Source organism: Parasteatoda tepidariorum, chromosome 6 (genome assembly GCF_982258835.1).
Source record: "Parasteatoda tepidariorum strain Cologne lab strain chromosome 6, Ptep-v5.0, whole genome shotgun sequence".
Classification (NCBI taxonomy): domain Eukaryota; kingdom Metazoa; phylum Arthropoda; class Arachnida; order Araneae; family Theridiidae; genus Parasteatoda; species Parasteatoda tepidariorum.
In genome coordinates this window covers 63,374,837-63,402,805 of record NC_141760.1, presented here as the reverse complement: position 1 = coordinate 63,402,805, position 27,969 = coordinate 63,374,837, and the positions used below count along the sequence as shown (strand labels likewise).

At 28.0% G+C, this 27,969-nt stretch overlaps 2 protein-coding genes across 6 annotated transcripts in view; both read right to left on the bottom strand.

Annotated features, from left to right (window-relative positions):
* Window positions 1-26,413, bottom strand: part of LOC107455874 (uncharacterized) — a 35,335-nt gene extending 8,922 nt beyond the window's left edge. The window contains exons 1-3 of one of the 2 annotated variants that reach the window (XM_087165956.1): window positions 26,248-26,399; window positions 24,482-24,667; window positions 19,448-20,895 (exon numbers count right to left, since the gene is read on the bottom strand). In XM_087165956.1, coding sequence (XP_087022082.1) covers window positions 20,132-20,895; window positions 24,482-24,638 — 921 coding nt within the window. In that variant the 5' untranslated portion in view covers window positions 24,639-24,667; window positions 26,248-26,399 and the 3' untranslated portion in view covers window positions 19,448-20,131. Of the gene's footprint in view, window positions 1-19,447; window positions 20,896-24,481; window positions 24,668-26,247 lie in introns of those variants that run through there. The other variant, XM_016073596.4, reaches the window with a different exon arrangement.
* Window positions 7-12,358, bottom strand: LOC107451364 (uncharacterized). 4 transcript variants are annotated; one of them, XM_016067429.4, is made up of 5 exons: window positions 8,107-8,214; window positions 6,785-6,883; window positions 5,997-6,428; window positions 3,709-3,801; window positions 7-736 (listed from the first exon to the last, which is right to left on the bottom strand). In XM_016067429.4, the coding sequence occupies exons 2-5, from the start codon at window positions 6,879-6,881 to the stop codon at window positions 330-332; spliced, it is 1,029 nt and encodes a 342-aa protein (XP_015922915.3). In that variant the 5' UTR covers window positions 6,882-6,883; window positions 8,107-8,214; the 3' UTR covers window positions 7-329. The 4 variants fall into 4 exon arrangements, with proteins under 4 accessions (XP_015922915.3, XP_087022079.1, XP_087022080.1 ...); XM_087165953.1 differs by having other exon boundaries at window positions 8,103-8,194; XM_087165954.1 differs by lacking the exons at window positions 6,785-6,883; window positions 8,107-8,214 and adding an exon at window positions 12,258-12,358.
* Window positions 26,414-27,969: the final 1,556 nt, after the last annotated feature.

Sequence of the window (27,969 nt, the reverse complement as noted above, 5' to 3'; positions counted from 1 at the left end):
AGAAAGAAAAATTTCGCAGCTATAAATATTTATTTAAAAAATCAATGACAATGTTTTTTTTTTCATATAAGAAGTATACATATTTTAAAGACCGTAATAATTCTATAAATCAATTAAACTGTCAGAATTCATAATATCAGAATTCATAAAGGCCTTCGACATTTGTTTAATACAGGGAAAATAATGCACTAATTGTCTAACTGTACAAATAAGTAATTAAAGCATTGAACATTTCAGATGTATTTAATCAGATTAAAACTGTATCTAATATCTGAATAAGAATAATTGTTTTTGCTTATTTATATCAAAAATACCCACTATTTTCAATATTACGTCATCAGACTAACCCATCTCATGTATTTATCTTTTCCATAAAAGCCTCCTTTCACAGTATACATGTATCTAGTATTATACATCACTTCAATACCACATTTTGTCGTTTTTCCAGGCGTTGCATAGTACATCACATACTCATAATCTATTAAATTCCTTATTTCTTTTGCTGCTTTTTTCACTTCTTCTGTATTTTCAAAGTCAGAAGTGAAGCATCTTGTTACACCTTCTTTCGGATTGCCAGCACCTGTTGACGATACAATGGACGTAACTACGCCACTTTCACACAAGCTTTGCAACACCTCCCATCTGTGATCGATTTGATTCAAGTTACCGAAAGAATGCAATGTCCATCTGCCTCTCTTTTTCATCGTTTCTTCAGTGAATGTTATTTTCTGTGTTCCTGTAAAAAAAATACAGATTTGTAAACCATTTAAGCGGAACCTTTGAGTCTAAAGAATGAATAAACTATTAGACAATATATAATATTAGACAAGAATATAAAACAGCTTGTTAGGATTCAATTCTACTAACTAATATTGCCATTATGTAAGCGAAAATATGATTTCAAATAATAAATATCTAATGAGAAGTCACAAATTCATTCATCTCAAAAATAGATCATTTTTATTCATAGTCAACTTAAGAAGGAATATATCAAAGTGCTTAAGCACAATTCAGTTTTGATAAAGTTTAATTCAGCTTTAGTTGTTAATTAAGTTTTAACTAAGTTTAATCATTTTTAAGTTTAATTCAGCTTTAAAGTTTTCCATATTACGTCTAAAGTAAAATTTCTTATGACATATTGCAGTCAATAAAATTACCATAAAATGAAATTAACTTACCTCTTTGATATATTAAATTTTCCCTCTTGATTTTTTAAATTCAAATTTTCTCCCTTTGATAGTTCTTTCAAAAATATAAAAGAAGAAAATTTAGGACTGGGTTCTTATTCATAATCAACTAAGTACAGTATCACCCCTGATTCAAACCAATTAACCCTGATTCAAACTAATTTAAAAAATAAAAAATTACCAAAACAAAATCCAGTGAGCTATCGGAATTAAACGAATCAATCTATATAACTACCAAGGAAATTGGAAAACGTCATTGTATAAAATACAAAATTATATACGATATTTGTATTAATAAAAGAATACTTTTTGTAATGCTATGTGGTATCCGGATGTGTATACTGTTTTCCTGATAGTCCCTCTTATACTTCCAAGGAAAAAAAGATCATTTTGCAGTTCATTCTTACCCTATATTCCCTACAATACTAATATTTATTAATTCAGTTGAATGGTTTATTTTCAGATTAATTTTTGTTGGGTATTTCTTGCATTGATATTCTCTTATGGTGAAAAACATTACTCAGTATAAGTTGATCGCTAATTTTTGGAATACAGGAGATTTCAATATCAAAAATTATTAATAGTAACTGAACTAACTGCTCTGAAATAAAATTTGCGTTGTAGAAAAAATATATTTATTGGATTATAAAATATCTTTTTTTTTGCCTTAAATTTAGTAATTTAAAAAGAAGAGAAAAAAAGCATTAAAAAATAACGCAATGCTTATTTTTTTAAATTATTCGGCAAAAAGCCGTACGCTAATTTTCAAATTACTGTGGGTCTGTCTTAAAAAATTTATTATAAGCAATTAAGCCTATCTTTAAGCTAAAGTACAACTTTTGTTTCATCGAAAAATTTATTTATTGAACTAAGAAAATTTTATTTTTCTTTAGTTGCGTTTTCTTAGAAATATCGTAAAAAGAAAAAAAGAAAACAAAAAAATGAGCAATGTTTCTCTCTCCGTGATATACATAAACAAAATCATGAGATCATACTTTATCTAAGGAGTTCTTATCCTTGTATACAATACCTATACATAAGAACACCATGCATTGCAAGCATTTCATATTGCCGTTAATATATATGTTATGCGACTGTATGTCTTTAAACTCTCGACAGCTTAGTTTTTGTAAATAATTTATGCAACAAAGTATTTTCAGAGTTTATTATATCTCTAGAGGAAATTCATATGGACGTTCTCTATTCGCCAGCTTCAATATTTGCGCTGTGACTTTAGGATCCCAACACACATTTCTCACTCACTAAAATCTTTACGAAAAAGCACTATCAGCAATATTTAAAGCACTTCACTGTAAAAAAGAGAAAAGTTCAATTTTTCTCATCTGCAGCAACTTTAAAAGGACCAGAGCATAATAATATTAACAATTCAGTGATATCATTTGTGGAAAACTTCCTAACAATCAGTAAAATAAATTTTGACACGATTTTGACAAGAACGGAAGAATTTACCTGGTTGGTTACCTGATTGTTTACCTGAGTTTACCGTTATCAATATTGACTCCGTAGTCTTGAATTTTATTACCAGCCCAGAAGACAAGGAAACTCCTGAATCAAGCATTGGGTCAGTCTAGCCTGCGTGTGAACCTCGATCCTTAAGTCAAACATAGTTTATTACACCAATTATTTTCATTACTTTATAAATGTTATCGTTGCATTTGTTTGAGACAGAATGCCATGATATTTAGTTTGGCGCTTATTAAACTCAAAGTTCAATCCACTCCTGTTTTAACAGCTGTTTATACCCTTTCCTGAGCTCACCGGATTTGTTACAAAAAGGGAAAATAGTTAAATCAGTTCTCCCATAAACTACCACTTATGCTCAGCAGTCGCAAATGTGTACGCTATTTTCTTTTTTGAATTCTTATAGCTTCTATAATTTTTTAAACTATCAATAAAAAATGAATAAATCGTATTAAAAAAACAATCATTTTTTCCCATCATATAAAATTATCTCAGAAAAGTTTAACTTGCTTTGCAGATTAGTAATTTCATATTATTTTAAACTTAATTCAGTGACATTGTTTCGATTAACAGTAATAAAGGATTGAAATTGTGATAATATGTCTTAAGATTATCCTCAGGTATGCTTCCCTGACCATCACCAATAACCCATTGTGCAGCTCTAGAGCAACGTAAATAAAATACTTACCATACCTACAATTTGAGACAACACACAAATATTCAATTTGATAACCTCAGTTTTATTAAATATAAATTACTTGTTAGCTTTAGTTTCTTATCAGTTTAATGTTTTTTTTTTTCATTTTTAGATGACTGGAAAAGGCTAAACTAAATGATTAGCTTAGCTGTTGCGCAATCAGGTTGACTCTTCATCCCGCAGTCGAAGCATACAAGTACCGGGCTTGATTCCCACCGTAACCCTGTATGCCTCGATTTGTTTGTATTTATTTGTTTATTCCATATCTTATACTACTAAAGTGTTTTAAAGCCAGAAATCTATAATAACGATTAACTGTACCATCAAATAATACATATTTACCACATTTTTGCCCTCCTTCGGTTTTCCCATAAGTACCGTTAAAGGTAATGTGAGGTTTCCAAAATATGGTTGAAGGCTTTAAATGATCCATGTCTGAAAAAGAAATCCATATGTCAAATTTAACTAATTTTTTAGCGACAGGAAAAAAAACACTAAAACGTTTGTCAGAATATGAATATATTAACTAATGAATATAAATAATGATTGTATAATGCAGGTATATCATGAATATGAAATGTATTTAAATAGTGAATATATAACTGAAATATATCAATATTTATTATTTAATATTTTATAAAAACCACAAGTAGATTCTAAGTAGTTGATGTGTGTTAAATGATTAGCAGAAACCACAGTAGAGGGTGTTATTCAACAATGCCAACTTAACCGTCACGTAATATTAACCGCTATTTGTGTCAAAAAGCTCACACGTGCACTTTTTTGTGTTGTATCACTAGCAGACTTTGTATTGTATAAAATAGGCTTTAAAATATTTCTTTTTTGTTTTGTTTCTTATCCCTTCTCTTAGTTATTTCGTATTTGAATCGTTTTCTTCTTCAGAAGACAATATACATACATGACTAGTTAAATGGATCTTTAGTGTTAAATTAAATATAAATCGGTGTTTAATTTGAAGAAAAGAGATAATGATATTTCAAGAAGTTTTACTCTGTGAACGAATACTTATATATATATATATATATATATATATATATATATATATATATATATATATATATATATATATATATATATATATATATATATATATATATATATATATATATATATATATATATATATATATATATATAGCACAATAAAAACAAAACCGAACTAAAAAAGGAAACAAAAAGAAAACGGAAGTAAGGTAACAGTAGATGATAATATCTATAATATCTTTCTCTCTTTGTTTTCATTGTGCTATATATATATATATATATATATATATATATATCCCTTTATTGTGTCACATATTCGTGCATTTAAAATATTTGTGTCCCTTTCAATATTAGGAAGAAATATTTTAAACAGAAAAAGAAACTGACAGCATCAATAATAAATATGCTGAATTCCAAAGCATTGGGCCATTCCATTGTTTTACAACAACATTTTGAAACTATGTATCTATTTCGGAAATACCTTATTTTTAAATGTCAAAAGATAAGAAATGTATTCATATTAACGAAATAAACCTATGCAAAATTATTATTTCTGAAAGTAATATTGCACAGGGAAATTTTTTTTATCTAAACTACCAGAATATCTTAAAATTAACCGTACTTCCAGTTTCAAACTATAAAAAATTCCAGATCAAATTATGGTGTAATGTACCAGCACGCAGGGTACCGCTTGAGAAAACCATTTTTCCCGGAACGTGCTACGAACCAAAAAGTTGATATACCGTAATTTTTACAGTGATAGTTACTGTAAAATCACTGAATCAGTCTAAATAAATCAATATTACAGTATAATATTTTACGGTAAAAATGGATTTTATGGATGTTGAACCCAAGGTGTTGGTATTATTACCAATTGTAATACTGTATCTTAATACTGTAATTTGATCTGGACTTTTTTACAGTACATGGAGCATCAATGGCTCGGCAACTTTTACCTATGAACTTAAGTAATAATTTTAATTCGATTATTTTGTCATTTTACCTTAGAGCTTGGCATAAAAACCATTTATGAGTTTAATTTACCTTCTAGATTTGTAATGTTTATTAAATAGTGAGTAATAAGAATTATAATTTTGAAACTCCTGAATTTTTAGTAAGCCCTTTAGCATATGAACGGAAAAATTAACCAAACAGATTATTTAAAAACCGTATATTTACGTTTATATTGCCAAAATTATACTTTTATTTACCATGTATGTCTGTACCATAAAGTAAGGGGATTTTACTAAAAAAGTTTCCCCATGTGACCTTTTCCTAATATTGTCCAAAAGGCTGATTTAAAACTCAACTATTACGAGTATAATATTTTTAGAATTTTTTTTTTCAAATTTGTTCCTATATACATTATATTTTACAACAAATTGGACAAACACAAAAATTTTTCAGTCACCCATAAATCAAACGGTCCAATACGTTAGATTATTGTAACGACGAATGGAAAAAGTAATTTTTGGAGCAAATTTTTCTATGTAATACTCTGTAAAGTGTACATAAAATACATAAAATGTTGTATCCAATTGGGAGTACTTTCATCCTACCTAAGTAATAAACACAATAGTAATAAATACAACATCAACTTATGCAGTTATGTTTGCTTATATTCACCTTTTCCGTAGAACTCTCCGTTCACTGTGTGTTCATACAAGTACATTCCATTTTTCTCCAATTCTCCATTTAGTCCCGTAGATAATTTAGAAGCCTTATAATACATTGAAAATTTATAGTCTACTAACGTTCTGATTTCATCTGCTGCGTATTTAACCTCTTTTTGATTGTTAGGATCAGTGGTATAGCAAACAGTTACTTGCGGAACATCAGAACAGGCTATGGTGGATGATTTAATTGCAGCTAGAGTTCCATTATTGCATAAATTTTGCAACACAACCCATCTCCGATCCAATTCTCTCAGATCATTATGAGCAAACAATAACCATTTACCTCCTTTCTGTTTTAATTCATCATCACTTATAGAAGTTGGAGAATAAAATAAAAAATTACTTTCTTCAGTTTTCGAGGGAAGATTATCATCGAACATTCCTATTAAGAAAAAAAAATGAAAAATTATCAGCTGTACTAATTAATCAAATGTAGATGAATACTCTCTTTTTACATAAATTGTCATTAAAAATACTATAAAGAATAAATAATAAGTTTTCAGCATTTACAATCTTTAAGAAATCAGAAGCATAATAAATAAATTTTGAGTGTACTTCTTGCAGTTTAATTTAACTATATAAAAAAATGTTTCCAAATAAACTAAAGAAAAGTTATATTACTGTTACATTTTCTATTACTGCATTCTATTATATTCCTTTTCTATTACTATTTAATTTCTATTTCTATTAGAATCTCTAATTCTCTTAGGCACTTATGAGTGAACAAAAACCATTTACCTTCTTTCCGTTTTAATTCGTCATCACTTATAGAATTCTCAGAATAAATTAAAGATTTCTTGTCCTCAGTCTCCAAGGGCCGATTATCCTCAAACATTCCTATTTATAAAAAAAATGTAGAAGTATCAGCCGTATTGATTAATCAGATGCATATGAATACTCTCTTTGTATACATATTATCATTTAAAATAAAGAATATATAATAAGTTTTTACATCCACAATCTCTTAGAAATCACAAGCATAAAAAATATATTTTAAGAGTATTTCTTGAAATTTAATTTGACTATAGAAAAATAATTTTTTCCAAAACATCAAAAGAAAAGTTAAATTGCTGTTAAAATCTCTATTAGAATATTTTATAGATAAAAAAATAGATGGAAAATTTAAAAATATAAAAAAATAATATCAAATAACATGAGTAAAAATAATTAATTGATAAACATCTATTTCCATTTTGAGTTGATCACTTTGAATGTTCTCCTTAAGCGCAATAAAGAAAAAAATTAACAGGAAATGTTATAAATATGAGCTAAAGACTACGGATATTTTTTTACATTGATTAAATTAAAATAATATAAAAAATAACAAAACTAAAAGTTTAAGAAAACAGTTAATAGATTAAAATATTCAAAATATTCAAAATATTTGCGTGAAACTCTAATTTAGAGAGCTCTTTTGACCACACAGCCTCATGCTGCAAGCAGAGTGCACTAAAGATGATGCTATCAATCATTTACTTTTAAAGATGAAGGTTAAGTTAGAAACAAAAAGTTATCTTAGGAAAAAAAACATACGTCTCATTCAAACCTCATCCCATCTTTTAAAGCTAACTAATTTTTATGATATAAAATTAAATGTAAACTTAAGTAAAAATTACAATTCTTCATTTATTTGAAATAGCTTTATCATTCATAATTGATCAATTCGTTTTACCACACACACACACAGATATATATATATATATATATATATATATATCATAATAAAGGCAAAAAGATTAAAAAGAAAAGAGAGAAAATTAAGAAACATTATAAGTTGATTTTTTTAAATTTCTATAAGAAAATAAAATCGAAGCCTAACAATTCTGCTTTAAACAAAGCTTTTCAAATAAAACTGAATATGATCTAAATTCTATATTTATAAATACCATTTTTAACTTTGGTCATAATTATGCACAATACTTAATGCTTCATACTGAGAATCAATCATTTTAAAATTAAATTACATTTAATTTTAACCTACAGTAACAGAAAATAATTATTAAATGGCCATTAAATATTACGTCATTTTTAAGCAAAATCAATGCGAAACAACTACCTACTCAAATTTGTCGAACACAAATATTTCGAATCACACACAGAATAAAAGCTGTGTGAATAAAGTTTTAGTTTTTAAAATAAAATGAAATTTGGAGTCATGATGGTAATTACATTTAAAGAATGAATTATCTATAAAAAATAATCAACCAAACAACAATTGTTTTTATCACAATATTTTTATCTAGGAAAGTATTGCATGTTAAAATTTCAGTTCAATCCTTTATTCTAAATTATCAATTTTTATTTATTGGCATTAAAATCTTCGTAGACAAATCGCCATATTCATTTTCCATTTTCTAATCCTTTTCGGTTATTTTATTTCATGTTTGTTTTTTCATTTTGCCCTGAAAAGTAATAAATTTTTTTAAGAAAATATTAATATTACACCTTACATATTTTTAACCGATCGTAAATTTATGTGAGGGAAATTATTAATTTGATGCCCCTAAATTTTTGAAAGAATTAAAAGTTCGTAAGAAGAAACATGGTCGTTGCAATTGTATGTCTGTAGATTTCGCAATTTAATCAAACCTCTGTAGATTTTATAATTGACGCAAAACTCTAATTTATTCCATGTCCTAAATTTTCTATATTAGTATGTGAGAAAGTTATTCATGGTACTTTGCACCGTGTGCGAAGTATCAGAGTCAACAAATGATACTTCTGTACAGTGCTCAAAACAAAATGACGGATCACCCTGAATATCTTTTGATCTAATGATTACCTCAACCTTTTTTCGATAGATTCGGACTTTATCATAGGCTGCCCCCTATATTGTGGAAAGCATATATGCGAATCCGTAGTAAAAAATTCATATTTATTTAGAGAAAGTACATATTTGTGTCCTTTTTCGTAACTTAAAATATCATCTGCTTTAATTAATTAGTATGTTAAGTTCCTTACACCATTAAGATTGTATCCTAAAGGGATAAAATCTGATCATTGGATCAAAAGTTATTCAAGTGGTCAATTTTAACTTGCCCACTGTACAACTTAACTTGCCATCATTGTTTAAGCTGATATATTCTTTCACAACAAGAGTAACACCAAGTTATGTTTTCGTAACTCTAAAAATGGAAATTGTCTGGCCAATACAATGCTTCGAACAGAAATTGCCGTTTAAAATATTTTTTGCCCCATGTACACTATAACGAGGTTTTCACATTATACTTATACACTTCATTTCAGGTTATACTTATGCACTTTTGACAACATTAAATTAATGCAGATATAAATACTTTCACAAAGTATGTAATATCTAGTTGTATTTTCGCACAAACCATAGTCAAAGTCGAAAACTTTTAAGAATATTAATTATTTAAAAAAAAATTCTTATTCATTGAATATACATTGATATCTGCCTGACCTAGTGTCTAAGACACATACAAATGTGGTTAAAACGAGGCATCGAAATAACTCTCCATAAATATAGACATGTGAAGAGTTTAGGTAAAGAAGGTAGCCCTCAGTTGGCATTTTGAAAAGAATTTGAGATTTTTCTATGAAAGCAATTAGTTTTAAGGAGTTTTATTTCCTTACTTTTTTTTAATGGATTTATTTTATTGTATACAATGCCAATGGATTGTATAAATTGCTTACTACGTAAATATTTTATACTTTTAATGAGTATGACTATGATTCATGAAAGTACATATTGTAGTTTTTTTTTCTTACTTAGAAAGGTATAATTTTTTTGGCAATCACCAAGTAGTATTAATATATATATATTAGTACTACAGCGGATATGTGTAGACAAATGGTTGGTATTCCTTGTACTAATATTTTTTTTAAATAAAGGGTTATTTCCAATAACGCACTTGTCTGAAATCACATACACTGATGCTTTTAAAGAACCGTTTCCTGACATTCACCACATTGTGTTTTCCTCTTAAAAAGTTTAAGGCTATTTTTTGATTTCTCAACACTGATTTTTTTTTAATTGGACCTTAAGAATTTCCAAATAGGGCAATTAAATTAACTCTTGTGTATCATTTAAAAATTGATTATTTGAACAAAGGCATTTTTTGGGAGGTCATCGGCACAATAATATTTTTTAAACACAAAAAATTATTAAAAGAAATTGCGCTGTTTCTTTGACATTCATTCTCCCATTTCCTACCTTAACTAAGAAACAAAAGCAATTGTCATTTCATACAAAATCTTGATGTAGTAAATATACACTGAAGAGCCAAAAAAACTGGTATACCTGGGTAATATTGTGTAGGGCCCCCGCGAGAGCGCAGAAGTGCCGCAACGTGACGTGGCATGGATTCGATCAATGTGTGAAGTAGTGCTGGAGATAATTCACACCATGACTCCTGCAGTGGGAGTAAGAGGGGATGGGGATATCTTCTGAACATCACGTTGCAAGGCATCCATAATATGTTCAATAATGTTCATGTCTGGGGATTTTGGTGGACAGCGGAAGTGTCTAAATTCGGAAGAGTGCCCCTGGCCACCAAAATCCCCAGACATGAACATTATTGAACATATTTGGGATGACTTGCAACGTGATGTTCAGAAGATATCCCCACCCCCTCTTACTCCCACTGCAGAAGTCATGGTGTGAATTATCTCCAGCACTACTTCACACATTGATCGAATCCACGCCACGTGGTGCTGCGGCACTTCTGCGTGCTCGCGTGGGCCTTCACGATATTAGGCAGGTATACCAGTTTTTTTTGCTCTTCAGTGTATAAAGAGTATATAATAAGTTTTTAGTATCTACAATCTTTAAGAAATCACAATAATAAATATATTTTGAGTGTACTTCCTGCAGTTTAATTTAACTACCGTAAACCGGGGCGAGTCTACCCATCCAGGGGCGAGTCTACCCATTTTAGCTTTATTTAATTTTCACTATTTTAAATTGCAAATAAAAAAAATTTTACCAACGGAGGACTTAGTTCAGACTCTAAGGAAAATGGCGCTATAGTAGTTTGATCCGCTTTTATTTATTTGGTGTCTTTTTAACCGACCTGTTCAAACGTCTTTTGAGAGATTTGTATTGAAAATCAGCAAACTTTTAGTTGGTGCTCCGTAAGTATATTATTATTATTACTATTTTCACTTTGGTTAAGTGATAAACTTATCTAAGACTAAGATTACATTAATTTTATATGAAAAAAACCGAAAAGAATGTAAATTTTGCTGCTGTAAACAAAAAGCCAGAATTCGCGGGGCGAGTCTACCCATTCGTATTTAGTTTCAAGTTAGTAGTGAGTATATTATTTTAATTCTGCATTGATAAATCTATCATGAATAAGAAAATTTACAGGTTAAATATAAATGTAAATACAAAATATGTTTATTTTACCTATTTTTTCAATTTTTATATTACAAAATTATCTTTTTTTATTTAATGCAAGTTAAATAAATTATTATTTATTATTACAGATGGTTCGAAATTATATTCGCAAAACAAATGGATTTAAATGTTACAAAAAAATGCCATGATTTTGTTAATAATATTTAATTATTATTATTTATTAATTATTTAATTGCAAATTTATATTAATTTTAATTTATTTTTATCAACAAAAATCAGAAAGAAATTTTATTTTATAATGTTAATGATTTTAAAAACAAAGTGATCAAAATGTGATAATCGATCAAATACTCAATTTGTGTTACTTTATGAATAAAAAAATGGAATATATAATAAAGTTATGAATTTTACTTCATAAATATCGTATATAGTAACTAAAATGACTATTTAGTAGTAAAACTTGATTATTTACAATGTTAACATTCATTTTAGTAGAATGGGTAGACTCACCCCATACGAGAGATTTGTCAGCAGTTCTATAAAAATATACAGTAACAGCGTAACTGTTAATTTTTTCTAAAATCGATTTCACAGCTTTAAAGAGGGATAAATAGCGATTCCGAAACACCTATTAAAAGCCTTTTTTCTTTAATATTTACAAAAGTTTGACCACTTGAAAGTTGACAAACTGAAAAAATGGGTAGACTCGCTCCGGTTTACGGTGTATAAAATAATGTTTCCAAATAAACTAAAGAAAAGTTGCATTACTGTTAAAATTTCTATTACTGTATTCTATTATATTCTTTTTCTATTACTATATCATTTCTATTTCTATTACAATCTCTAATTCTCTTAGATACTTATGAGTAAACAGAAACCATTTACCTCCTTTCTGTTTTAATTCGTCATCACTTATAGAAATCTCAGAATAAAATAAAGATTTCTTGTCTTCAGTTTCCGAGGGCCGATCATCCTCAAACATTCCTATTTCTAAAAGAAATGTAAAACTATAAGACCGTATTGATTAATCAAATGCATATGAATACTCTCTTTGTATACATATTATCATTTAAAATAAAGAAAATATAATAAGTTCTTACATAAAAAATATATTTTAAGAGTATTTCTTGAAATTTAATTTGACTATATAAAAATAATTTTTTTTTTCCAAAAAAAAAGAAAAGTTACATTACTGTTAAAATTTCTATTAGAATATTTTATAGATAAAAAAAATAGATGGAATATTTAAAGCAATAAAAAAATAATATCAAATAACATGAGTAAAAGTAATCAATTGATAAATATCTATTTCCATTTTGAGTTGATCACTTTGAATGTTCTCCTTAAGCGTAATAAAGAAAAAAGTTAACTAAACAGGAAATGTTATAAATATGCGCCAAAGACTACGGATATATATATATATATATATATATATATATATATATATATATATATATATATATATATATATATATATATATATATATATATATATATATATATATATATATATATATATATATATATATATATATATATATATATATATATGTTCCACCTGTTGAATCTGTATCTTCTGGAGTTTAAATGTAAATTCCACTCCCTACCTGATTACCAATTTTACTACCGTTTGTATACATTTTGATGTCCTGTTTTCGGTTTTTATTAATAACCTCCTAGGGCGATTGTCTAATATTTTATGGCAGAAAATCCTTTTTATTAACAGAATAATTATTAAAGCTAATTTACATACATTCAAATTTAATTTTTTTCCCACTTACTCCCCATTTTAGTTTTGGAATACAAAATGATAATATTAAAAGTATGGAACTAATTTATTTTAATTTAATTTCGAATTTTGATATAGGGATTCCCCTTTCTTGTTTCGGCCATACTTAAAGCCATGATAAAGATCATGAGACGTAGTTGATAATTCACTTTAGGTTCTCCTTTTGTTTCGTAAAGCGATAAATTTTATCAACTGTTATCAAATAATGCATTCCGAAATATTGTTTTTGATGTTGCATTTTGACTTGACTGAAATAGAACAAATTTTTTAAATAAAATATAAAAGCACTTAAAATCTTCTGCGTGTAATATTTTTTACACGCATTTAAGCTTATAAAATTATAAAAGAAAGTGAACTATATTTATAAATATTCTGATGATTAAATTTAAAAACGTTTCTGATTGTACGTAATTGTTTTTTCATGATTGCTCTAATGTTGATAATTTTTTTAACTTAAAAGTCTTCACAATTATTATTTTTTTACATCTCATTTTCAGTAATTTATTGAGGGGTAGAGAAAAGTGTTTCACCTCCACATTTCATTCTTTGTCAAACACTCAATTTTCGTCTTTTTAATAAAAACGTTAAAATTTTCGTTGTGATTCTTCTTTATTGATATTTTCAAAAACGAAACGCTTTAAAATGTATTACACTTTCATACAGTGGGAAGCAAATGCACTAAAAAATGTAGCAACTTAAACAATGAAAAGTTTAGAAATTAAATTTTAGATGACTAAGAATTTCAGCTCGAGTACTTACAAAACAGACATTTTGTGTAAAACAAACAAGAAATCTTGGGGTATCTATACAAGATACCATGGTACAATATAAACTGAATCATATAAGGTAACCAATACAGTTCTTTTCGTTTTTGCTCTGTCACTGTCATTGAATCAATTGAAAATACACTGAGTAAAATAAAGCGTGGTTATAACTGCCAGAATGTAATTAAAATTTACAGTGTTTCTAAGGGAACACCAAAAAGCTTTGTGATTTTTACCGAAGCAATTTGGTAATGATTTTGGTTTTATAACACGTGGTGAGTTTTAGAAACTTTTCAGTTTTTTATTGATTATATAGTAAGAAAAACCATTATTCTGAAAACCAAAATTTCCAATAAACCCTTACTATATGAAAGGAAAAATTACCAAATGAATAGTTTAAATATCTTATCTTAGTTTTTTTTTCACCAGAATTATAGGAATTTCTACCAGAAATGTCAATAATGTTAAATGAAATACCTCAAATCAATCGGAATACATAAAATTACTGTATCCGGTGGTTTAAAAATCTGTCGATAGAGAGTAGAAAAAAACAGTCGTTATAAAAGAAGGTGCATCACGCGCTTTCATCAATTGCAATTTGTAAAGCAGCGAAGAAGACAAATGGAAGTGTCCAAGCAGTTTCATCGGTGTCGTTTGCTTTACGACATCAAACGTGGGCTAATCACAAACTCTGTTAAGTCACCGATTATGTTCAGCATTTGAAAATAGTACTGTGAATAAACGTACTGCAAGGTATTGCTTTCAAAAATTCGTCGAGAAATTTGTCCCTCATTGATGAATTTAGTAGTGATCGGCCACAGACCTTGAGTAATAAAGCGCTGCAAGCAATAATTGAAGAGGACACTATTCTAACGTGCGGTGAAATTGAAAGACAGTTTAATGTTTATGAAAAAATGGAATTCAAATGCACTACCTTGACAAAACTTACAGGCTGAGCAAAAGGTTCAGTACATACTTTTGGAATTTCAAAAGAAACAACGAGTGGCAGACTGTATTTCTCCTTACCGTAACACATCCATATTTTTATTTTATTTTATAACCGTCGTTGAGAAGCCAAATCCATTGCGGGTTTACAACTACCAGTGTTCAACTCCGTATCCTTGTAATTTTGAACCCATTACAGAAGACAAAGGAAAGCCTGAATCAAGTATTGGTAGAAATTTGTCTTCGTACTTTGTGATAGAGCTAATTAGTATTTGCGTTACAAGGAGAGGCAAAACATGAAAATCTTCCATTGTTAGCTCGATGGGAAGGTAATCCTAAACCATGATCTGTCTACAACTTAGGACATTTTACGTAACCACTGCGGTCGCTGCGGAATTTGAATCTACTAGCCATCACTGGGATTCGAATCCGGTTCATCTCATTGGAAGGCGAGTGCTCTATCCCCTGAACCACCCCTCTCTTCATCCATATTTAATCTAATCCGAACTAATTTCAAAAACTGCGTCCTGTAGGACATTCCGAAGCGTTTCGAACATTGGTTGCTCCTCGCAGAGTTAGACCAATTATTCACCTACGCAAGATTATGCTTTGTCTCTGGTGGAGTAGTCGTCAAATTGTTCACTATTGGCTACTTCCAATGAGATAAGCAGAATCTGTACTCGCAGTAATTAGAAGGTATGCAACGGAAGGAGCCAACACTGGTGAATCCCCAAGTTCTTGCATGACTATATCCGGCCGCAAGTCGGATGGGTGCTCTGGAATACCATATAGCGACTCGGTTGGAAGACTTTGCGTTATCCTCCTTACTCACCTGACGTTGTACCAAAAGATTATCACATAGTCTGTTCCTTACATAATCATCTTCGTTGAAGATCCTTCACAAATGAAGCAGACTTGCTTCAAGCACTCGCGGACTTTTTTGGCGTTCAAAACCCCTAGGTTTTACCACAAAAAGATTGCAGAGCTGGAAGCTTGTTGGTAGAAGGTGCAAAATGCCGATGGAGATTACTTTGAGGACTAATAATAGACTTCCTTTTCTCTAAATCATCATTCATTTTATCCGTTAACTTGTTCCTAACTTTCCTAACACTATCGAATTTATGCCAATGTAGAACATTTTTTAAAATGTATGGTATCTCTCTTCAAAATCACAAATAAATTTTGTCAACCTATTTGCTAACTGCCTTTTCTTAACAGAGTAAACAGTATTATAACGAATCAAAAACACGATGATTCAATTTACCAGTCCACTCTTCATATTTTATCTGTCAACTCGTTGTCTATCAAACTCGTTGTAATAATTGATATAAGTATTTATTTTCAAATTAGAAGCAAATTTCATCATGTAATAGAAAACTTTTATTAAGCACAATTACATCTTATAAGCAAAATCAACATTTATGTACATAATCATTAGTAAAGAAATACAATCAATAAGATTAAAAAGAATTTTAGCTCATAAAATTTAAAAATATTGAAAGCAATTGCTTTAATTAATAAAGTTAATATTAATATTATGGATTAAAATATTTAAATTTTCGAATTCATTACTTTTCAAATTAAATTTTTATGTCTCATACTGCTTTTAATGTTTTATGAAATATCGAATATTTGTATTTTCCATGCATTTAACATTATCTTTTTAGTGCAAAGTGTAAGGTTTTTCTCATGTTGATTCAAAAATATCAATGACAACACTGCAACACATAAATGCCAACAGGCAGTATTCATCATTTAGACTAATAATTTTTTTTTTCTCATTTTAAAAATTTTCAATAAATTTTTTAATGAAAAATATCATTTTTTTTTTAAATTTTTAGCAAAATAATTATTTTATTTCTTCAAAATTTTTTTAATTCATTGAAAGATTTGCAAAAAATAAAAAAAAAAACAGTTTATGTTTGCCAGGAGCATTAATTACGATTTCCTGTAAGATCAGTTTAAAGAAAAATTACTTTTAAATGCTATTCCATCGATTATATTTATCTCTTTTATAAAAACCACCCTCAAAAGTATGCATGTATATAGAAATTTCTTTTTTCCCGGCATCTATATACCGTCCTTCAGCAGAGGCAGCATTTGTTTTATAAAACATCACATACTCGTAGTTGACTAACTTTCTGATTTCGTCTGCTGCTCTTTTCACTTCTTCTTCTTTATCGAAAGCGGAAGTATAGCACATAGTCACTCCTTTCTCTCTGTCAAAAGCTGTTGATGACTTAATACAAACGAGCGTGTCATTCTCAATCAAGCTTCGCAGGACAATCCACCTGTGGTCTATTCTTTCTAAATCACCTTCAGCAAACAATAACCATTTTCCACCCTTTCTTTTCTCTTCCTCTTCTTCGTTTACACCTTGAGCTGGATAGTATATATAATCGATATGTTCGATATCTGAAGGCAGAAGAAAATCATCGGATTCTACAAAAAAAAAAGGATTTTTTTATTGTTTCTGAAACTATTAAACAGTTAGTTTAAAATAAAAACAGATATTTATAATCTAACATCACATAATATATTAAACCCTATCCCAGTAATAAAATATGTGGACACTGACAGATCTTGGTATATTTCAATAAAAGTATAAATCCTAATTACAGATATTGGGTTTATATTATGCTACCAATACTTAGCTAACTGAGAGAATTAAGTTGCCATAATTGCTTCCTTTTTTTATAGATCTTGATTAAAATTACGAATGTTCAAAAATTGAATTAATGAGAAAATCAAATACATTAAAACCCAAAATTATAGAATATGTAAGCTATTATATGTATTTCATAGAATAAAACATAGATTCTAATTTATTCCTTGCATTACCATTATACAACGAAATAGGCATTAACTGAAATTTTAAAAAAATAGCAAATTATTAAAAAGAAATAAATAAACGCAGAAATAGAAGTTATTGGTTTAGAGTAAACGTAGAAAATCACCACACGTATTATAGACGTCAATTATACTTTATTAATTTTGGTAATAATTACTAATGATATTACGGTAATTAGTATAGTTTTAATAGGAACCAAATATACTAATATTTGTACAAGATGTTATTATGGAATAAATGGAACATATTAAAAAAAATACCAGATACTTAAAATTATATATATAACAAACCGACCCATTTTGCACAAATTTTGTATTTTGCCATGTATAATTGTATTTTTTAAAATGATGTCAAAATTATTGTATACCTTGCAATTCAAAATTTTTTCGACCATTAGTAAATAAAATAATAAAAAATAATAAATACTTACTAAAAGTAATTTTTTGCCTGGAATTATTTCTGGATAAACTAATTTTAAATTTTATAATTGTGTGTAATATTTGAAATTATATCAGTTGCATGCTGGAATAATGTTTTAGAGTTAACAGGAATACTTTTTGAGTTATGAAACGTTTTTGCTCAAAAATTATAAATTTTTTTTTAAAAAATTAAAAGGTTTCCGTTCATAACTTCTTTAAAAAAAATATTGCCAAAGATATGTATTAACAGTTATCACTGTAAACATATGTAAATATTCTATGAAAAAAATTGAAGCAATATCTTGTTTAGATGCTAAGAAAAAGTGCATTGGAAAAGGTCAGTTTTAGCATGAGAGGCATATACCACACTGGCTCCCTTTAATTATTTTGATAATAGGCATTACTGGTATTATGGTGATTGGTGCAGTTTTAATATGCACCAAGTACATTAATACAGTAAAAAGTATTATATTATTATGTTCCGTATCTATTTAAACTTCAAAACTGCATAATATTCTATTGTTTCAACATGGATACTGGGGAATTAGGTTTTTAAGGTCCCTCTAAAAGAATAAGTACCGGAAAAAGTTGCTTAATAGCAGTAAATTTTGACTATCGTGAGTTAGTTTCAAGCAGCTAAATGATACTGAAATCAAGCCAAATGATACTGAATGCAGTTAATCTTTATTTTGATGAAATAAGCATCTAAAAATGTGGAACAATTGAAAATCAACAACTGAAACCACCGAAAAAAGGTAACGAATAATTATTAAAAATCGGAAAAAGATTTTGAATTATTTTCCAGCTTTATTAATTTTGTCAATATATATTTTTTCAGTTTTATTCATGATTACGCAGTGTTGTTCAAACTGATTTATTGATTAGTTTTGCATAATATAAGTTGTTTCTAATATATAAGTTGTTTCGTAATTCACAGCTTAAAAAATAGATTATGCGCATAGTTTGGGCAAAATATGTCTGAAATCTAAGAAAGGAATCAGTTTCAGACTTATTACTATTTCATATTTACGGTTTCATAAAAAAAATCTTAGAAAAAATTTTTTTAAAAATTCTTAGAAAGAAATAATAAAAAAAGTTTAATTGAAAAAAATTTTATATGCATAATTTATTGATCAAAGTATCATGATACACTCATTAGCTGCACGAGGTTAAGTTCTTTTTTCATTGTTGAAATTTATGAGTTTAACTCTAAAAATATACAAGCACAATGTAAAAATTGAGATGTAAAATGAAAATGTCACAATAAATGTTTAGCGCAAATTGCACGTCAAATAAACAGAATTTCATTTGGATATAAAAATATCTTTATTTAAAAAATTATTACAAAGTATTTTTCCGAATCTACATATATTTCTATAATTTATATAACATATAATAACATCCTACATATAATAATATCCCATATATATTTCATTAATTATATAAAAAATATTCGTTATAACTTTTTTTTAATATTTTGCATTGCACTTTTTTAAACTATTAGAAAGATCACCTGAAATTATGTGAAATTTCAGCGGAAAACGAGTTTTATTTTTTATAAATAAAGCATGAAAATATACTTAGAAAACTCGAGATTAAATAATACTTTAAATATCTGTTAAAATGGTTTTATATTCCTTTTTAACAGGTATTAAAGCAACAAAAGCAATAAAAAAAGTTTATGTTATGATTAAGTTACTAAATCACTCGGTATTTTTAACTGAAAACCGTATTCTGGCTGGAAGTAATAAGAATTCAATTTCAACAAATGTATTTCAAAATTGGAACTCCTTAAAAAATAAATTATTCAAAATTCGAAGCATTCTTATATTCAATAATCTTTGAACATATTTAAGCAAATGTTTATAATTATTATTATGTTATAATTATAAATGTCAATTAAATATAATTATAAATGTTAACTAAATATAATTATAAATGTTTAGAATAATAATTATTATGTTGCAATTAAAGTTCACTACCAGCAAAACTCACTCATTGAAATCAATTAATTTCCAATTATTTTCAATATATTCATAGAACTCTTTTTCACACGTCCTCATGTACAAAGGCTTTTTTTCTTGAAAATATAAAAAACAATATGGATAATACCCGATTTTTTCAACCAATATATCTGCAACTTTAGCAACGTGTACTTTATCTTCATAATTAGAAGTGTAACAGTTAATGCAAATAGTTCCATTGGGTTTCTGAAACACTTTAGGATGACGAGTAGCAAACAACTCCGCATTTTGTTCATGAAGTTCATTCACACACATCTGAACGTGTTCTATTTCCGTTAATCCATTATCAAGTACAATATCAGGAGCACAAGAAATAGTCCAGTTGCCTCTGTTTGATTTATCTCTATTTGTAAGATATGTCGATCTGTTTTCAAATGATCTAGATTGATTTTCTCTTATATCATCGTTCCACCGCTTTCTGGACTCAGAACTATCATTTTGTTTCAATCTTTCATATTTAAAGTGGGGGTCTCTCCAACTTAAAGAACTTGAAACGGAAATAGATTCTTTCTCTTCCTTTGGATTAGGGTTTCGTAAACTCCTCCAATTTGTTGCTTCAGCTCCTAAATTAACCGCTTCAGTAGTTGATCTCATATTATGAGTATTTTGCTTTGAAGAAATTTTATTTGCAAGAAATGTGTCTCTAAATGATGGTTCAGGTCTTTCTATGTTTTTAATTGATTCTTCATGACGGAGGTTATCGGCCGTAGATTTCTTTTTAACAGTAATTCCTGAGGAAATGAAAAATTATTTTCAGTAAGAATTGAATCAAACATCTTAAAGTATTATTTCAGAGTGCCTAAACATTTTGTGGTTTAGATTTAAAATCAATACTGGAACGAATAAATTTATGTGAATGCATCAGTTTTTAGAAGAAAAAATTCATGATTAAATTAATTGGTAGTAATTTCGTATTATTCTTGGTAATTGTGGATATCTAAATTAAATTAAGGTTGCTTACTGGAACCCTAAAATGTGTTGTACATTGTGTTATGAAACCAAAAAAATTCGAATCATGATGAGATCAAAAACATTTTATGTAATAAATTAATGAAATTTATAATGTTTTAGTGATCGATAACTAAAAGGCAACAACATAAAAATAAATACTTTTTCTGAACTACTACTAATAATTGAGATGCGAGATGAGATTGGTCATCTTTCTCTTACAGATTAATAGAATGCCATGTCAGATTGGTGTGAGCTTCCAGGTGAAACTGTTATTTGCCTCAGTAACCAGTAGAAATTAATCTATAAGCCTTTGTAAATTCGAATTTTATTTCAAAATTTTCCAGAATTTGTAGCTACTTCCCTAGTTTTTAATCAAGATTTCTGATATGTGATCAATTTTTGATAGAGAATTCAGAGTCTCTTTAAATTTTTTACCAAGTTTTCGTATTCAAGAAAATTTTTAATTATTAAAAAATGTCTAGATGAGCTGCCTTTTCCAAGAAATTATTTTAAAAGAATTTTTGTCCTATTTTTAAAAACAAGGAGGATTGTTCAGTTTATTTTAGAAATTTAAAGTTGTTTCTAATTTTAAAATTGTAACTTTTTCTTATTTTCATGATACATTAAAGCTATCAATAATAGAAAAAATTCATTAAAAAAATGGAAAAAATTAAAATTTCTGGTTTGTTGCTTTTTTAGGTAACTATATTATTCAAACTAAGTATCCAAATTAATTAATTAATAAGACATTAGCCCACAAAATTCGCTGTTGAATAATTTTATATGTCAATGTTAACTCATACAAACAACTTGGTGCTGTCTAGGGACACAATTAACAGATCCCCATGTAAATATGCAAGAACAGATGCCCATATACATATGAAAAATATATTGCTTTACAGATAGTTAATATTTTTAGTCAGCAGCGCCATCTATTTATCAGAATCCATGTTGTTGTTGCAAGTATCGGAATCGACTAGCAGTGCTAGACGACTCTCATTAATCCGAACACCTCCCGAAAAATCTATAAAAAGACTGGAGTCTCGCAGGACCTCTTCTTTACCGAATCCCAAACAAGTCAGAATATGCGTAGGGGAGGCCATGTCTGTCGAGCACCAATGACATTCTGGATAATTTTTTTTGGCCCTGGTTGAAAGTAAGGGATCTAGTGTGGCCACTCAAGAAGCGTGAAAAGGCAGTTTGATGGGCTCTCGGTCTAAGATTGAAAGATTCTCCCGGTTTTTTTGCAAAATACCAAGAGTGGTTGGGAGGAGTTCTTATGGTCTTGTTTAATTTCATTTTTATCAGGGAAGAAATTCACTAAAGGTAAGCTTCCCACAATGATCAGTGTCTTCTTCGTCAGCGGTTTTGGCCAGGAAGTCGGCCCTCTCATTCCCATCAACCCCAACATGTGAGGGAATCCACTGAAAGTGTATAGAATGGTTGGATGAAAGCCTGTCAATTAAGTCTAAAATATCAAGGCTGGTCTGATCTCCGATAGTATCCCAATTAGAGATATGCTGGATTGAGGCACGACTATCAGTCAATATCCAAATATCTTGAAAATTATCCTTCCCGAGCAGCAAATTGCAAGCCCTTTCTGATAGCAATAAGCTCAGGCCTAAAAACTGAGCTGTTGTTGGGATTTTTGATCCTGTATTCAATAGCACCCGTGGAAGTTGGAATATACACTTCACTACCGGAAATTCTTCCGTTACCTCTGCTGCCATCAGTGTATATTTTTAAGAAAGCACGGATAATATTCTGGATAGTCTCCATGGTCTGACCTCTGACAGAGTCTGGGAGCTCAGAATTTTTCGTCACACTAGTCAAGAGTTCCTCGTGAAAGTGAATTGCAGGCTGCCTCAAAGTGTGCTCAAGTAACCGGTGAGGGGGTGTACCTGGGCGGAGTGGCTGAAGTGCGTCGGGAGTATATACTCCTGGTAGGGTCACCCTAGGCGTGAAGGTCACTCCATTATACTCAGGTAAAGTCTACAGGCACTCAGGGCTAAGTCAGTCCTCTCCCTCCGGTGCCCTAGATCTTCTGGTTAATTGAAGCTGCTCAAATTCTCTTCTCGTGAATCCGGCTACTACTGAAATTGATCAGAATCCATTTACAAATTCAGCAGTATCTGTTCTTCTGTTAATTAATCAGAGATCTTAACTGTTAAAGACCAAATCCAGTTATCTATTAACCCTTTGACGCAGATGGGACCTCGGTGTCTGTTTTATATATTTTTTCTGGAGCTCTTATTAAAAGCAAATACATATTTTGATACTTTTTAACTTTATAAAAATAGTCGAATAGTTACAAAAAAAATCTGTTAGATTATCAGAAGCAAATTCGTACTAAAATATGAAATCCAAAAAAAGTAGCTTGAATTTTTTTTTCATTCAGATTCAAAAATTTATGAGTAAATGATTTTGTAAATTAAGGAACTTTCAAAGAGGAATGACTGTTAAACTAAGATCTAAACAAGTGCAGATTTAAAAATCTTTGATTGAAAGTGAGCCGCATTTACCTATAACGCAAAAAATGTGACCAGTGTTGCTGTCAATATGCTGTACTTCATAATCATACATTTTAAAAAGCTAAATATAATATTTTTTACTTATTTTGACTTTCATTAATGCAAAAGAATAAAAAAAGGATGAAAAAAGATTGATTTTTAATAAAATTTATTTACTGAAATATTTGCGTATCAGACCAAGCACTTTTTTAAATAGAAAGATGCAATATTTTTCTAGGAAATATTATAGTGCTTATCTTATTATGTGTAGGAAGCTTTTTCAAAGTAAAATAAAAAATATTGAAATACATTGTTACAAATTAAATACAAATTTGACATCTATTTGACTGTTTAAACAAATATCTTTTTTTTATTGAAAAGCCCCCGATTATTTTAATGTATCAGTTTCAGTTATAACATATTCAAAAAGTCTCAATGATAATTTTTGTAATTTTAATTTTAAAAAATCAAATTATTTAATTTTTAGTTTTAAAAATAAATTTAATCAACTTAGGTTTACAAAATAATTTTAATTAATTTCAACTTCAAAAATAATTCAAATTAAATTTAAATTTAAAAAGGATTTTAATTAATTATATATTTAGAAGTAATTTTTAGTCATTTTAAGTTTAAAAAGCATTTTAGTTTCAGAAAAAAAATTATTAAGTTTTAAAAATAATTTTGATTAATTAATTTTAAAATGACGATTTATGTATTAAAATTTCATAAATATTACTTATTTGAAATAAAATTTTTTAATTTAATTTCAATTTTAAAAAATCGCCTCATAAATCATGTAAATGAGTTTGCTAAAAGTATTTAACAAGGCAACAGAAACAACGAAATTTTTATTTACCTTCCTCAGTTGTGGAAGATTGAGAATTGCTATTCGTTTCTTTCACTTGAAGTAATTTCAAATCAGCTTCTAGCTTTGCTTCCTGATCCTTGTTTACTTTGGAGTCCTTCTTTGTCTTTTCTATTGCATTTTCTTCATCACTATCAAAAGATGACATCACGGCACAAAAAATTAACGTTCTTCGTTCTGCAAAATATTTTGAGAATGTAACACATTTTAGCATACAATCAACGATGGATTTTTTTTCTCCATCTTTAAAAATCAACGATAAACTCTGAAAATACAAGTAACGTTTTACTGCTCACCAAAATGTTCTAACCATGATATGAATGAAATATTGTGATCATTAATTAAATTGAGTTCGCAAAGTTTTCATTTTAATTCTTTTAACTTAGAGAATTCTAAATCGATTTCTTAAAACTACTTTTTATTATTTTTAAACGTTTTTGTGTGAATAATATCATAAAAGCTCTAAATTTTAAAAATAAGGATCAAGCAATAAAGTATATACAAGCATATGCAAACAAAAGCAATACCTATCGCTCAATTCTATCAGTAGTAAAATTCAAAAACTAAATAAATAGATAAAAATTTCATTTGCGATAGTTATCATTACGATATTTATGTCAATATTTAAAGTAAATTCACAGATTCATCATATAGAATTAAATTGAATGAATAAAAAAATTACATAATTAGGCCGTAAATAGAACTACTGTTTTTAATTTAGTTGCTTTAAAATTGCAGAAATGATTAAATAGTTAAGCCAATGAAATCAATTTTGCTTTTAGCTTTGCTTTAATTTTCTTTTTAATTTACATAGGGAATTATAAACGGTTTTATTAAAACTAACTTTTGTATTATTTTTCAAAATTTTTCAACGAGTAATTTTTTTAAACTTCTAAATTTAAAAAAATAATCATGCAGAAATAAAATATATAAATGCAAATAAAAACAATATCTACCGTTTTATTTTATCCAAAGTAAAATTTAAATTATCTAAAGTAAAATAAATCAAAATTTCATAAGCTGAAAAAGTTTTCTGTGGTTCCGGATATTTATCATTATGATAGTTATGTCAATAAGGAACATTCATAGTTTCATAGACTCCCCATATAGAATTAAATTAAATGAAAATAAAAACTGTATATTTAAGTCATGAATTGAACTACTGTTTTCAATTTAGTTGCTCTGAAATTTCAGAAATCATTAAATAGTTAAACCAGGGAAACTAATTTTGTTTTTCTTTTTAATATTCTATATTCAAACATTTGCAATATAGACCACCTTTAAAAAATTCCCAAAGCTATTAAACATCTTTGAGAAATCGTTAAGCACCTTTTAAAAATGTCCATTGTAAATATTTTCAACTTAAATATTCGCATTCAAAATCATTAACATTAATCATTAACATTTAAAATCCTAATAAGGAGGCACACCAAGTGTCAATCGTCAAACGAGCTGCTTATTACTTGCCGACGTACAATGAAAAATTTAAAGAATTTATTTTAACTTTATTGAATTTCGCACCAAAATTGGTCATAAATTAAAAAGATTTATCATGAATTAAAGCATTACATTCTCATCTCTATTAAATCAAGAAAAATAGCTATTTCTAAAACATAAGATTTAAATCATATGACTAACTTAAAAACAAATTTAAAACAACATAAATATCTGAGTATCTTTTAGAGAACAAATGAATGTGATAAGGAAAAATATTTCAAATAAAATCAGTAACCACTTTTAATAGCATGAATAATTACCTGAAAATGCAAAGTATTGAAGATAACTCAACAATGGATTCAAACTGATCAGCAATAAAACTAAACTCGAAAAAGCAACAGCGTCTCTTTAAAAAGTTGATTTTATCTTTTCCTGTTCTTATCACAATACTTTATCTTTAAAATTTCTAATTCCTTTCGATCAAAAATTTTACATACTTCTCCTATAAATAATAAAACATTAAACAATTTTTTAAGTTCAATTTTTAATAATTTTAATCGTAAGTAAATGTTTTTTTAATTAATATATAATTGCAATGATCGCAATCAACTTGGTTTTTAAAATATCTCAAAAAGACACACTGTAACAAAACCCGGATCAAATTACGATAAAAAAACAAAAAAAATCAGGGTGCCGGTACTTTTTAAGGTAGAATCTAATTTTACCGTAAAATTTTATAGAGCAAGAAGTGAGACAATGAGAAATGGAGGCTAAGTTCGAGTATAGTTACAATTTTTATTCTCAAAGCTCTAAGATATTTCCCTCATCCTTTATATTACAAAGAGTAATAATATTGAAGCACAGAAACTTTGTTATGAGGCTTTTCAGATTTAGACTAAAAATGCAATATGACAGAATATTTGATTTTTTTTTTAAAATCAATAATGAAGGGAATCTTTATAAAGGTGTTTTTTTTTTAATTTTTTTAATTTTTTGCTGATCTCTTATTACTGATCCCTTATTTTACACTTAAGCATCAAAATTAAGCAGTAAATGCTATTTTAAATGATTCCATAGTAACGCAAAATAAAATTATATCTGTAAAAAATGAGAATCGACCTTAACTGTTTTTTTTAACTTAAACAGTGAACGGCAGACATGATTGATAGTCTATTTTTTTTTTCAAACAATCGCTATTTATTAGAACCTATCAGACAATTAAAAGTTTTAATTCTTCCACACATTAGTATTATTTTGACGATTTTTACGACCTAAAACTACTAAAACTCTTAGCTGATTAAAAAGTTCATTCGCTTCAAAAATACGTAAAAAACAGTCGATATGTTTCAAGCGGGACGGAAACGAGAAAAAACAAAAGTCAAGTTTTAAGTCCTTTTCTCTTCTGACAAGTCTTGAAAATGGGTGCCTATATTTGAAGAGCTTGAAACATGGTGACTGTTTTATTTATTTATTTATTTATTTTTTTGTGCGTGTGTATTTTAGAAGCGGAGGAAGTTTTTATCTGGTTGTACCTATTATCAGGTAATTTATCAGGTAATGTGTTTTTTTAGCTTTGTTTCTAACCAAAATCTTTCATTAAGATTAACACAGTAGATAAGTAATTTAAGAACTAGTTATATTGATTTCCCCCCCCCCTCTCTCTCTCTCTCTTTTCAGTCAAAAACATACTATAAAGATATGCAAAATTAACTAAATAAAAACATAAAAACGGCAAGCATTATTTGTTAAGCTCCCAACAAAATTATTTGTCGATATAGACGAGCATAATTTTTCAATATGAAATAAACCAATTGTCTTTAGTCAAATATATAGAAACATTTATTTTATCAAAGCTAAAAAAAAATTTGGAATTATTTCATCCTCCAACAATTATAAAAAATTATGAAAAATGAAAAATTTTTCTTTTGAAACATTTCCTCATTTTATCAGCCCTACAAACACAAACGCCAAAAAACTAGAATGAAAATGCAAATAGACTAGTTGAATAATTCTTATATTTTAGTAGTTTCATTGAAATTCGT